The sequence below is a fragment of the Felis catus genome, chromosome E1, assembly GCF_018350175.1.
Source record: "Felis catus isolate Fca126 chromosome E1, F.catus_Fca126_mat1.0, whole genome shotgun sequence".
NCBI lineage: Eukaryota > Metazoa > Chordata > Mammalia > Carnivora > Felidae > Felis > Felis catus.
The window spans coordinates 16167893-16182296 of NC_058381.1; the positions used below are offsets into that span (position 1 = coordinate 16167893).

Consider the following 14404-nt stretch of genomic DNA (forward strand, 5'->3'; position numbering starts at 1 on the left):
AACGTCTTTGCTTGGCATTCAAGGCCTTCCGAGATCTGGTCCCTGGAAGCTTCTGACATTATTTCTCATACACTAATCCATCTACGCTTTCCCCCTCCACTGCCATCCCATCTCATGCTTCAGTCTTTTGCTTCCATTTTCTGACTACCTCATGAACATATTAACAACATGATTCCAGTACATGATGGTGCCAGACCCTTCTCTCAAGCCAGAGGGGGCCAGTGATGAATTGAGACCATCTGGGAACTCAGTAGAGAACAACCCCTATTCAAGCTCTCTGTGTACCTGGCAACTGAGTCGTTACAGCCACGTGTCTGGCTAGGTCCTTACGGAAGGTTCCAGCAATGCCCTGGGGGCTAGGACCTGCTGATAAGGCAGGAACCTTGGGTTCCAGATCTTACCGTCTTTATTGCTGGTGACAGGAATGTTGTGTACAGTCCTAAGTTTGAAACAGGATCCCGTGAGCACCTGGAGCTCCACTGAGCTCAGGACAAAGGCCTGGAGATCTGTAGGAGGAGCCAAGAGGAAAATGTCGTCACAGATCCACCAGGACCTGCTGCTCTTCTCTGGGGGCTACTGAAGGAAAAAAGCTTAGCTCTAGGGGCAGAGTGGGTCATTGGAAGGGAGGGAAAGACTTGCAGACACTCACATGGGAGCAGTCACAGGTGCTGTCAGCGGGTAGGGATGAGAGAGTCTAACTGAAAAGGCTCGAGAATGTGTGTATGAGACAGCGAGAACAAGAGCAAGAGAGATAGACAAGCCTGGGCCCTGAGTCCAGTCCTGTTGCTAATTCACTGTGTGCCTTAAACAAATCACTTAAGTCCTTTGGGCCTCAAGTGGTCACTAGCATCAATTAAGTGCCACCTGCCCTGGCACCTTGCAGAGTGACTGTGAGGGCCAAGGAGGAAACCCTGGACATGAAAGTGCATGGAAATGCAAAAAGGCCACTGTTGCCATGGATACCATCAGAGCAGTGTAGAGTGGGGCGGGACTTTACCCTTCTTCTGTAGCTTCTGAATTGCTTCTCTCCACTCTGACCTCTCATAGTCCGAGGACAGTAGGAACAGGTAACTCTGAAGAGAGGAGACGAGAAGTCAATGGGGTGACCATGTGGCCAAGCACATTCCTGGCTCCTTCTTACCCAGGCACCCCCTAGGCTTGGAGAAGGTGGCAGCTGGGAGGAGAGTCTCCTTTCCTGGAAGCCCAGTGACAGGAGTGGCAGTGCCAGTGATGGCCAGCAGGGGGCACTGGCTCCATACCAGCTGGGAGTTGTTGCACCTTCCTTGGGAATCCCGCCTAAGTGCCTGACTCCCACCACAGGTCATGGACAGGAGCCCTAGAGAACGGCAGCCCTGGACCAAGGAAGGGGGTTGCTTCTGTCCCATCCCCACCCCTCCCTGACCTTTCCATTCCGATTGTGGATCCGAAATGGGATCGTGGGGGAGTTGAGCAGCAGCAAGAACTCGTTCTCAAACATCTTCTTTTTCAGGCGCTCGATGGCCCGGCTCTGTCCTTTGTTGGCTTTCTGTGGGGGGATGGAGGGCACAGATGGTTTCCCTCACACACTCCACTCTGCACTCAGCATCTCTAAGCACAACACTCCCTTGTGCATTAGTCGTGTCTTTTTCTTTTTTATATTTTATGACGCTTTGACGTCTTGGGGGGCCTAGCTGGCCAGGAAGAAAACTACCCCTCCCTTAGAAATCAGGCAAGCTGATCCCTAAGACAGTAAATGACTCCTCTGTGTGCAGACCTTCCATATACAAACCAACCAGCCCTGAGTTCATACCCCAACACCTCCTTTACCTAACTCTCACTCACCATGCCAATATTCCTCTGCCTTAAATAACCCAGGGCCAGCTAGCACACAACTAGAGACCACCCTATAGCCCAGATCCTGCTGACGTTTTTCCAACTCTCAGTCCTAAGGAGTTGCCCCTGCCTTGCTTTCTTTCCCTGTGGGAAACACGATACAGGCCCTGAGCCATGCTCTCCCCCGAGGTCTATCAGCATCCTGACCAAACCTGGTGCTTCCCCTGTGGCCTGTGTGGTATGACATGCCCCCTCCTCTTGGAAGCTCTAGGTCTTAAGAATCTTCTTTTAGTGCCATTAGCCCATCCATGTCATCACTCAGTCATGTCTAGAGATCAGATCCTGGGCACCATCAAGATACTCTGCTTAAGGGGCATCTGGGTGGCTCAGTCGGTTGGGCGTCCAACTTCGGCTCAGGTCGTGATCTCATGGCTCGTGGGTTCAAGCCCTGCTTTGGGCTTTGTGCTGACAGCTCAGAGCCTGGAGCCTGCTTCGCATTCTGTGTCTCCCTCTCTCTCTGCCCCTCCCCTGCTCATGCTCTGTCTCTCAAAAATAAACCTTAAAAAAAAAAAAAAAAAAGATACCCTGCTTAAAAACTTCAGACACCTTTCAGCAAAAAGCCCCAACTGCTGGACTGGCACTCGGGGCCTCCCGGGGCTGGGCTCTGGCCTCCATGCGCAGCTGAATATCCCACCACACCCCACCCTGCACCCCCCACCTCAGCTGCACGGTATTATTATTGCCTATTCTTTAACAAGCCACTATGTCTCAGCCCATGCTCTCTCCTCCAGCTTTTCAAGTTTGTATTTCCTGAAGGATCCCTTCCGTCTTATTAACTGTGGTTATGCTCCACGTTTCCGTTCTGGCACTGCCCTCAAGCTCCTCAGTTAGAATTCACCTCTGTGGCATTTTCTTACCCACTAGACTAGCAAAAATGGCAACAACTGCTCATAGCCAGTGTTGTGACAGCGTGGGGAGACAGTGACTCTCACACACTGCAGGGAAGGGGGGGGGGTTGGTACATAATCAGATGCAACCTTTTCAGAGGTAAATGTGGCAATTAGTGCAAGCCCTCTGTCCCAGCCATCCCACTTGTAAGGAATCTACCAGAGAGAAACAGGAGTGCAGTCAGGTTTACTGAAGTCTTGCCGGTTGAGAGTACAGTATCACATGCGTCCTCGTGCAGTCAAGCAACAGAATACAATAGGATTGCAGCTGGGGCACCTGGGTCACTCAGTGGGTTAAGCGTCCAACTCTTGATTTCTGCTCACATCGTGATCTCACGGTTCATGAGTTCGAGCCCCGAGTCGGGCCCTGTGCTGACGGCTGACAGTATGAAGCCTGTTTAGGATTCTCTCTGCCCCTCCCCTGCACTCTTGCTCTCTCTCAAAAATAAATAAACATTAAAAGAATAGGATACAGCTGTTAAGAAGAATCTGCTAGGTCCAAAAAGCTCTAAGACACACCATTAAGTGAAAAGCTTAAGTTGCAAAATGGCACATTGTAGTCTGGTCTCATTACAAAAAACATACTACACACCCGTAAAAGCAGAGAAGAGTCTAGAAGAACACACCTTAAACTGCTGACAATGGGGGGTGGGTGCTAATCTGTTACACTTTGTACACTTCAGTACTGTATTTCTTGTTACGATAAGCCAGTGTTACATTGGTGATTAGAACAAAAACAAGTTTTTAAAAAAGTATTATTAAAAGAATAAATCACTGCTCCTGTGACTCAGAGAACAACAATGTGCTTCCCCAGGGACTCTCCTCATATCGTGTCACATGCTGACGTCAGTAACAGGTAAGACAAGGAACTCCGTGAGAGGTATCTGGCACACCCCTGCAGCCAGCGGCCAGTGGAGCTCAGCAAGTGTACCTTCAACTGAGCAGAAGGCCACATCTGTGCACCTGGTGCAGGAGGGAGGGGACAAAGTCCACCATCAACCAGGACCAGGACGCCTCGGGGTGGGGCTTGGCCATTCAGGAGGAGGACACCTGTGCCCTTCTGAGGAGATGTGCCTGCATCACACCCCCCAGTCCTAGGTCATCTCTCTGACCCAGACACCCCTGGGGTCATTACTGTGGTCTTCCTCTCTTTCAAAGAGGGATGTCTAAGCTGAAAGTATTCTTAGAAGCCATCTGGTCATGGATTCCTCAATAACTGTTTATGAAGCATCTATTCTGTGCTAAGTCCTAGGGACATAGAACTGAAGAAAACAGTGCCCTGGCTAGAGTTCAAATTCAAGTGGGGAAAAGAGAAAGCAGCCAGTGAAATTATGATTCAGGACCAATAAAGCAAAACAAAGGGGCAAACACCAGGAGACGGAAAGCAAGGCACCCAACCCAGACTGCAATGGGTACATATCAGGGAAGACTCTTCGGGAGGTGAGGCCTAAGCCAAGTCACTGGGCGAGGAGAGGAAACCAGGCCAACCAACCAAGCCTCTCCATGCCTTTCGTGACATTCACCGGGAAGGCTACTTCTAGGGGGGCTTTCCTCCAGCCATTGTTTTCAAATATATGAATAGAAGGCTATACATTTTCCTCTAAAGAGTGCTTTGGCCACATCCATGGGGTTTGATATGAGTGCTTTCATTTTCATGCAGTTCTAAACATTTTGTAGTGTCGATTTGACTTCCTTTTCACCTTGAAAGTTTTAATTTTCCAGGCATGTACTTAACTGTATTCTACTTGTTGATTTCTAATTTTGCTTCACTGTGGTCTGTGAACATGACCAGTAGGCCATCAATTTTTTTAGGGATACCTGGCTGGCTCAGTTGGTGGAGCATGTGACTCTTGATCTTGGGATTGGGAGTTCTAGCCCCATGTTGGGCGTAGAGCTTACTTAAAACATTTTTTTTTTAATTTGAGATTTCCTTTGAGACTTAATACGTGATAAATGTGTGCAAATGTTCCACATTAGTTTGATAAGAATTTCAGTTCTAGGCTACAGCACAAGCTTCTGTGCATTTTTAGTTTTTCATTTAAATTTTTTTAAAGTTTATTTTATTTATTTATTTATTTTTTCTTAATGTTTTTATTTATTTTTGAGACAGAGAGAGACAGAGCATGAGCAGGGAAGGGGCAGAGAGGGAGACACAGAATCGGAAGCAGGCTCCAGGCTCTCAGCCATCAGCACAGAGCCCGATGCGGGGCTCGAACTCACAGAATGTGAGATCATGACCTGAGCCGAAGTCGGATGCTCAAGCGACTGAGGCACCCAGGCGCCCCTGAAGTTTATTTATTTTTATTAAAATTTTTTCCCAATGTTTATTTATTTTTGCGAGACAGAGACAGCGTGAGTGAGGGAGTGGCAGAGAGAGAGGGAGACATAGAATCTGAAACAGGCTCCAGGCTCTGAGCTGTCAGTACAGAGCCCAATGTGGGGTTTGTACTTGTACTCACGAACCCTGAGATCATGACCTCAGCCGAAGTCGGACACTTAACTGACTGAGCCACCCAGGTGCCCCTTATTTATTTATTTTGAGAGAGAGAGAGAGAGAGAGAGAGAGAGAGAGAGAGGGAGGGAGGGAGGGAGGGAGGGAGGGAGGGAGAGAGAATCCCAGGCAGGCTCCACACAGTGAGCATGGTATTCAATGTGGGGCTCGATCCCATGAACTGTGAGATCATGACCTGAGCTGAAGTCAAGAGTCAGACACTTAACCCACTGAACCACCCAGCCTCCCCAGTCTGAGAGGCCTCTCAGGCTCCTTCTTGCATGCATCCTGCTTTTCCTTAAGAAGGCCTTCTTCTCTCACTTCCCTTTTCTACAGTGCTTGACATACACCAGGAAACTTCAGTCAATTCTGAGCACTGACTTCTTGGCCTTCCCTCCATCCGCTCAGTGCTAATCTGCCACAGCCAGAGTCTCTTCCCGAGCATGTACTTGAGGCCTCCTATCCTTGCATCCCGCCTCCCTTATCAGATTCTCAAAACTCACAACTTCCCCTCCTTCTGCCACCTCGGCACACCTGGTTCAAAGGGCCCCAAGGATAAGGGCCACCCTCCCTACCTCGGCTCAGATGCCAGGCTCTACTCACCTCCTTCTGGATTTCACTCTTGAGGGCAGAAATCTTCATTTTCATGTCTTCCAGCTCATGGTCTGGGAAGGGATGCACCTGGGGGCTGGCCTCAGACTCCTCAGGTGATGGAAACACTAGGTCAGCCAGGGGGATGTACCACTTGCAGTCATATTGCTGGTGCTTCCTGCAAACAAGCCAGAGAAAGACATGAGCCAGAGGGAAGGAACTTGGCTCTTCAAGCCTGAACTGCTAGAATCCAAAGAAACCTGAAAGGGATTTGCTGTGAACTTGTCACAGGCAAGAATGATCCATGTCCTTGAGGAGTCTGATCAGAAAACCCACGTGTGGAGAAATGACAGTCAAGTTCTAGGGTCAGGCGGCGGTGAGGGCTGTGGACCTTGGCCTTGCCAATCTTCAGGCCCAGTACGACTGATGTTTTTAAATATCTCAACCCTCTAACACTTTCCTATTCCCCATTGCACACTCTTCCCTCCCCCAAGCCTATCTCTACTTAGCTCATATTCGTTATCCTTTGGGCTAGAGGTGTATTCACACATGTTATCTTTAATGCCAACTCTGATCAATAGAGGTCATGTGGGGTACTGGGTAGAAGATTATAAAGCCACACCCAAGCCTAGTGGGAAACAGTGCCGTGGTTCGTTAGTAATGTCTGTCACGGGCAAAGGACTAAAGGCATAGGTGTCTTTGCTTATGACTGCTTTTGAATGATCTCATCTGTGATCCCGTTCCAGGGAACTAAAGCACATAATAACCTCTCCTTCTCTCACTTCCCTCAGGACTTGGGTTTGCACCTCTCGTTGTGGCCCCTTAGTGCTGCAGTCTCCCCTGGACTCCGAGGCACACAGTAGGGGATCAAGAAGTGGGGGAGGAAAAATGAGGGAATGAGTACCACAGAACCTCTTCTGCTCACGGCACAGTGTGGACTCATGTCACTGCATGTGGAGGTGGAGGTGGAAAGCAGCTCTCAGGTCTGATTAAGGTTCAAATCCTACCTTCTCTAGCTCTAGTGCGACCTTGGGCAACTGATTTTTTTTCTTCTTCTTCTTTTTTTATTTTAGAGAGAGAGCGCGCACATGTGAGTAGGGGAGAGGGGCAGAGGGAAACAGAATCCAAAGTAGGCTCCACACTCAGCACGGAGCCTGACGTGGGGCTTGATCCCACAACCCTGGGATCATGACCTGAGCCAAAATCAAGAGTTGGACACTCAAGTGACTGAGCCACCCAGACGCCCCTGATTTAACTTTTCTAAGTCTCTTCTCTTGTCTGTGAGATGAGGATAATAATACCCACTTTGTGGAGTTTGGGGGAAGGTTGGAAATAATAGAGTCAAAGCATTTGTCATGGCACCTGGCATGGCATAAGCACTCAATAATGACAGCAGATTTAATGAATATTCACCAAATTGCAGTTAGCAAAAATTTAGAGCTGTCTAATAAAAGGAGAATGCTTAAGTAAATTATGGCATATCCACTTGTAACATCACGCAGGAAAGTAAAAGGATGATTATGAAGATTAGGCAGCAACGGGGAAAATGCTTATGACGTGAAATGGAAAAAGCAGCAACCAAAATTGGGCATTCACTCTGATTACAAGTACATGAAAAAACATGAGAAGGTTTAAAAAAACTGGAAGGAAATATAGCAGCAGGAGACTGATGCTTATGTTCGGGTGGGTGATGGGTTTTTCCCCCTGTAGTTTGGTTGTATTATCTTTATAATTAAAAACAGGATTTATCTTTAGAAAAAGGATATGTAGTAAAACAAAATGAATTAATGTGTTTTTTAAAAGGAAAAATAAATGCGGACTGCCCCAGGTGCGGGGGAGGGGGCTCCTCAGGGGGCAGAGTCTAGCTCCCTCCCACCTTGCTCCCTGGACTCACCCTGCGGATGTCTTCTTGAGCTTGGCGCACAGTAGGACATCTGTAAAGAGGAAGACGTGCCGCAGCTTCCGGGAGCTCTCTGACACTTCCACCAGGAAGCCGTCCTTCACCAGCTGCCGTGTCTGAGGGAGATAGCACACCCACCCCCACCTGCTCAGGGGGAGTCAACCTAGGGCCCGGCCTGCTCTGGGGGCACCATCCAGCTGGGAGGTGCCACAGGGACACCGTTAAGGTCCCACAGACACGGGCTTTCTGGCTGTGATCTTGGGCAAGTTCCCTGACCTCTGAGTCTCAGTCTTAACATCTGTAACATGGGGACAATGACGTCTGCCCTGTAAAGTAGGATTCACCAAGCAAGACGGTATATGTAAAACGGCCCAATGCCTGACACATAATATGTGATCGATAAATGGTAGCTTTGTATTTCTCCCCAGCTGCCAACAGCTCTCACCTGGATAGACAATAGTCCAGAATGACTTGGTTTCTCCACGCTGGGGCGTGAACACCTCCCACTCCCAGCCCCAGGACCACCCCAACCCTGCCTAAGAAGGTGATCTTGTTTCAGTTCAACCTTGACCCACAGACCCGCTGGGGTCTGTTTATGCCACCTCTGAGTGGATTCTATAGGCGACCTCAGGTGGACAGGAGACACTGGTCTCCCTTGGGTGGGGCTGTACCAGTTCCTGGGGGAAACTGCGGCCATCTCTAACCTGGGTTCTGGATGGTTAAGAGCATTTTGCTCCACGCAGAACTTCCAGACTTTCCTCCCTGACACCCTCAGAGCCAGCAGGCTTCTCTGGGGCTGTCACAAACTGTCCCAGCCTTCCCTGTGTTATATACCACGTGACCTACATATTCTGTGATATGTAGGTGGGCATGGTGAAAGTATACAGTTAAAAAGACCTGAAACCGACAGTGCTCTAAACCTTCTGGAGAGCTTTCAGCTATCTTCGAGTCAAACAAGCCAGTGACATTCCAGGATTTGCAAACCAGAGCTGGGAGTTGCACACAGGGACAGCTCTCTGTGCCCCATTAGTCACACTCCAGACCCTGTCCCTCATTACTTCCCTCCCCAGGAGATATTGGGGGCTTGTAGATGTAACAAAGGAACATAAACTCAGCCAGCCTTCACTCCTAAGTGCCAATTAATTACCTCCCCCGGACAGGGAGCACTGTATAAGGGCCACGCTGCTGACCCACGTGGGTTAACTGTCCCTTCGATTCTTTAAACCGCTTCCCCTCTCTGGGATACCCCCACCCTTCCACCAAGAAGGGGCCCCAAGGAACTGGAGCTGCTGTACCCACATCTAGGTGCCCACCTGGGACATTCCAGCAACCTTAGCCACCTCTCATTCCAGACTTTCTTGCTGTTGGGCTCGCTCCTAGCTCCTGCCCTCCTATTCGTGCAGGCTGATAACAGGCAGCTCAGAGCTCGACTCCCCGGGCTCCCTCAGGCTGTGCCATTATCTTCCGGGGGACCCTGAGGGCATCACACTGCCCACGGTGGGTGTGTGCGTTCAGCATTGTGAGAGCCAGAGCCCCTGGTTTCCCTGGTATGGGGGACAGTGCGTGAGGCTTGCAGAGAGATAACCCCAGCTAAAGAATCCAGTTCCAACACTTATGGCCAAGAGACCTTGTGTCAGATCTTCAGAGACTCTCCAGGCCTCAGTGGATTATTATAAAGATTAATGAGACACCGAACTTAAAGCTCCCAGGGCCTGAAGACCTTTTCTTGGCTGGGCATGGGAGAGGAGGGTTGGAGAGGCAGAATGCCTGCTCCCCTGTTGCAAGAGGGCAGAGATAGGTGATGTGGTCCACTGCACCCTTCTCAGCCTGGGTGAGTGGCTGGGCTGGGTCCTGAGCTCACCTCTCCCTTGGGGGTTGTGACAGCAGTCCGGCGGGGGTCGATGTCCTCATTGATGCTGGACAGGAAGTTCTGGGAGATGCGGAGGGCATCCTGGAGCAGCGGGTAGTCTGGGTGGTCCACAGGTGTGTGCTTCAGCAGGTCCTGGGAAGGGGTGGGGTGAGTCAGGGGCGGCAGTTCTGGGGCTCAACGAGAAGACAGTGGGGACTCAATCTTCACCAAAGGAATTCCAAGGGGGGGCACTAAGGGACCCATGCTCTAATCTGGTCATGCCTGCAAAATCAGGGTCAGAGAGGCAGCGTCAGGGCAGGGGTGCCCCTTTGTCACTAGTGCAGTCATCACTCTTCCCCCTGGCGGAGTGAGCCAGGTGGAGTCTCATCTCACCGAGCAGCTGCGAGAGATACCCCTCTACCCACCCCACAGCTGCTCCAAGGATCCTGGAGACCATTAGGCCAGGGATGGGGAGGCAGGAAGTGCCTGCCTCCCCGGGAGCATTTGGTCAAATGTCAAACTTAGTAGCCAGGCTATATTTAGGCCCTGGCTCCATTGGCATAGTTACCACAGACCAGGCAGGTACAGTCGGGACCCAGGGACACTCTGCCCGGCTCCCCAGGTGGGTTGTTCTCAGTGACTCCAGCGCTCACCACCCTGGGCTCAGCCTCCCACTCAACTCCTAACACCTCCCTGGCCATCCAGGGGGCTGACACTCACATGTAGGACCAGGGTGCTCCTGGTAACTCGGTCAATGGGCTTGTAGAGCAGAGCTGTTGGCAAAGGCAGGGAGAAGGAGACAGCACAGATGACATACAGGGAGCAGCTCGACACCTTAGAGATGAGCCTTATCCCCACCCTCCCCGCCCCCCTGCCGCTGCCCTATACGGACACCCATGTGCAGGAAGCCACAGCTCCATTCTGTCCCAGGGCAGGCCAGATGACACCAACAGGCAGACATGCAGCCCTGGCAGCCCAGGCCCCCTCCTACCTGCCTCGTCTCATCAGTCACCAGAGGTGACTTCTTTAAGGGCCATCCCACAGGCCTGTCCTTGTCTGACCAGGCTCAGAGCAGATGAAGATGCTCCTCTGCACCCTTAACCCTGCATCATACAGCTATACCTAGCCTTACCCCATAGAGCTCTAGCACCCCCAGAATGTGGGAAAGAGACGTGCTGTTTTTCCAGGGAAGGTAGTTCCTCCACACCCAATCATTCTTATACTCCTCCGGTCCAAGGTCTGGTATTGCCAGCTGGGAAAGGCAGGCTTTGTTCCGACCCACACGGTTGGCTTCATCCCCATGAGAAGACCTCCCCCCCCCCCACCATGCCCTCAAACTCTCCAACCAAACAGGACAGGCTGAGGGTCAGGGAGGCAGGCCAGCTCTCCACATAAAGGCTCTGCTCTCAACCAAGTGGCAGCTGAGGGGGCAAAGATTTCCCACAGGAATTCAGGTGGGGCCTCTGGGAGCCCCGAAGAGGCTGGGGAAATGCCAGCTCAGCAGGGCCCCCGTTCACCACACCCCGTGGCTGACCAGGACAAATGAGGATTGCTGGGATTCAGCAGGGACAGGTGGAGGCAGCAGCTGGCTGACCATACTTCCAAACAAAGCTTCCTACAAACAGCTGTGCCTCACCCCTCCCAACATAGGTGGTTCAGCCTCCGTCCACCTGGACGCCTCTGTCCATAGGCTCGTGACCTCTGTCCTCCTGCCCCGGGGCAGGAAGAGGCAGGAGGCTGGTTGTGACAGTCCAGAGCCGACACTCATGCCCTAGCTAGCCCCCGAACCAAAGAGTCCCCTGTAGATATAAATACCCCATGCACTGCTAAGCAGACACTTTGGGGAACGATCTGCTGGCTATGGAGAAGATAGTCTCAGTGGTGCGCCATGAGCCTTATCTGCAGTCTTTGCTTGGCTGCCCTTTAGAATCACTGGGGGAGCTCTTAAAAGAAACAGCTGCCTGCTCCACTCTCCCCACCTCATCAGCGAAATCCCAATCTCTGCTGGGTGGAACCTGGGTATTAGCATTTTTAAAAAGTTCCTTTGCTGATTCTGATATGTACCAATGGTTGAAAACTACTGCTTTAGGCAAACACACTTTCCGTGACTTATTTTAGGCCTTTCTTAACTTAGCAATTGCTAGAGACCCTCCCCATGGTATATGGGAACCAAAATGAATAGGACCAGGCTGGGGTTATCCAGGGATAGGGAGGATACAGCCCAGTTACCAGCCTAGGGCAGGGGGACCCTGTATTGACACTATTTAGAGTATCCACCTGTGGCTTAGCTCATCTGCAGGGGGGAAATCACACCCGAGAACCCCAAAGACCCAAGAGAAAGTGCAAGTTCAGCAGACACCTGCCAGCGTGGGCTCTGGAGTCCCAGCCCAGGGAAAGCTGGTATTGCAGTGCCAGCTCCCTCTGCCCCTCTCCCAGGTCCCGGCAGGAAGAGGCTGACTAAGCTCAGAGGTCTGCGCAAATGGTGGGTTGGGTTTCAGAGGGGTTATTAATATGTCTGAGGTCACCTCGAGTTGACCTGATTGGGGCTGTGGACTGAGTGCCTGGGTTGGGGGAGAGGGGAGGAATGGTGGGGACAGGGGAGTGCAGGAAGAGGGCCCTGGGGCCACAGTCAGATATGGAGAGAAGAAGAGGGGGGAAGAACAACCCCGATGTTCTGCTCATGCTCCCCACGGCCTCTGTACACCAGTCTCCCCTGACAATGCAGGGTAAAGAGCCCACCCTTCCCCCCTTACCTGTTCCATGGCCCTTCCTGCCCCTGCTTCCCCTACTCTCCCTTCTCCTCACCATGCCATTCCAGTTCCTGGGATAGACACCATTCACCAAGTTACCATGCCTGTCTCCCCACCTCTTCCAGGAAGGCTTCCCTGATGAGGATTTTTGCAAACGACACTCACAGTGCCTAAAAGTCAGACCACTGACATAAGCAAGCTGGCCTCTCTGTAGTCTGCTGGGTACTTAATCTGCATCCAGTGGCACTCTCTTATACGTGCTATTTCCTTTGATTAAAAAGACAAGCAATTAATTACCACTAGCCCCATTTTACAGATGAGGAAACTTCTCTAAGGCGCGGAGAAGTTACATAACTTGCTTATAATAACAAAGCTGCAAATGGTAGCTGGGTTTTGAATGTAGGTCTACCCATGCTCCTGGCTTTGAGCTATCACCTTCGGTACAGGAGGGCAGTGTCTGCGAAAGCTCAGTGACCCTCGGGAGGATTCTTGGCAAGATTCACCTCTTTTTTGTTACCAAGATGAGCCCCCTCCTTGGGGGCCCGGATCACACACAACTTCCTTTTGCATCCCCCACAGCAACTGGCACAGAGACGTGCAGCAAATAAACCAGTAAGCCAGAGTGAGCCCCAAGTGCAGAATCTCCCCCCACCCTGGAACTCCCAGAACCAGCGTCTCTTGGAGGGGCTGAGAAGATTCTAAACAGTGTGGTTGGTAAAGGCTCATTCTCTCCTCCCTCCCCACTTTGAAGCTGACTTCAAAGACAGCATCGCAGTCACAAAAAAAAAAAAAAACCCTGAACTCCAGTCCCAGGTCTGTTTCACTAAGACTCAACTCCCTTTTGGGGAGGGAAGAGGAAGCAAAGGGCTGACCCGTTTCCTTTTTAAGGAGGCAGAGTGGAGACCTGACCCACTCCTAGGCCAAACCAAAAAGAGCACTTCTCCTCTGATCTTCAAACAAGGCAATTTCAAGTCCATCCCTCCTCTTGACCCCAGCCTGTTGGAATCTGAGCCAACGGGTGGGGGGCCCAGGACAGCTCCTGCCCGGTGACTGGGGTTCCCACAGCCGTCCTCCTGGGGCAGCTGGAGAGGGGCTACCTCAGAGGTTCCTCCATCAAGAACGAGCCTCGACACAGCATGGCCTGAGAAGGGGAGTGGACAACAGCCCCTCCAGCACAGTGGCCTCTGAGAAAGAGCCCAGGAAACCTCATCATTTCTCCTCCAGCAAACAGCCACCCTCCTCCGTTCAGCCTTCCACAAGGAGCTCCAGGTTACCACGGAGATGTGAAGGCAAAGTGACTGAGAGGATGCAGAGACAAAACGCCTGAGGGAAGGAGGTCCTAAAACCAGCCGCCTGCCGCTCCAACACACAGGGGCCCAGGGCAGCTGGCGTGGAGGTCACACCTGACCCTCCCTCCGCACCCCGTCCCTGCCAAAGGCAGCTCGGGTCATCCCTAAGGCACTTCTTGCCTCAGAGAGCAGCGTCCGCTGCTTCTGGACACCCCCTTTCCTGGGCCTGCTCCTACCTGCTCTGAGCAAGAGCCTGGCTGACAGCACGCGCCTGTCCCAGGACCTCCTTGCTGAGGGAGCTGCAAAGAGGATGCTCTGGGTCCCTTCCATTGACCAGCGGGTGTGTGACCTTCACAAGGCGGCAGCCTGCCACGCCCCCCTCTCTACCGGCTTGCACCAAGTGCCGAGACCTCAGCTTGGGGGTCTCTAGAGGCTAGAAACACCCCTCCATCCTGGGAGCAACCCAATTCCTTCCTGCTCTCCCAACTGCATCCGCGTTCTCCCACTGCCGCTGTTCTGAGGAGAGAATGTCGCGAAGGCAGCATGTGCGCTCTGAGCACACAATACCCTGGCGACTCAACCGCCTCTCCTCTCTCCGGAAACAAAGAAACTCCCAACTTGTCCCTCCAGCGGGGTCCCCCTGGCCCGAGGCACTGCTGTCCAGACCACATGCCACTCTTTGACGGTCCCCTGCCAGGCCCCTTTAGCCCCAGGGTTGCCACACCTGCAGGCACAGCCTGGTCACTTTCTCTTCTTAAACAGCATCTCCAGGAAG

General features: G+C 51.9%; 1 protein-coding gene across 9 annotated transcripts in view; it reads right to left on the reverse strand.

Annotated features, from left to right (window-relative positions):
• Positions 1–14404, reverse strand: part of ABR (ABR activator of RhoGEF and GTPase) — a 183172-nt gene that overhangs the window by 41903 nt on the left and 126865 nt on the right. For all 9 annotated transcript variants that reach the window (XM_045044863.1, XM_023243676.2, XM_023243678.2 and 6 more), the window contains 7 exons: positions 10311–10363; positions 9603–9743; positions 7736–7857; positions 5854–6019; positions 1403–1525; positions 998–1073; positions 402–506 (listed from right to left, as the gene is read on the reverse strand). In XM_045044863.1, coding sequence (XP_044900798.1) covers positions 402–506; positions 998–1073; positions 1403–1525; positions 5854–6019; positions 7736–7857; positions 9603–9743; positions 10311–10363 — 786 coding nt within the window. The remainder of the gene's footprint in view (positions 1–401; positions 507–997; positions 1074–1402; positions 1526–5853; positions 6020–7735; positions 7858–9602; positions 9744–10310; positions 10364–14404) is intronic.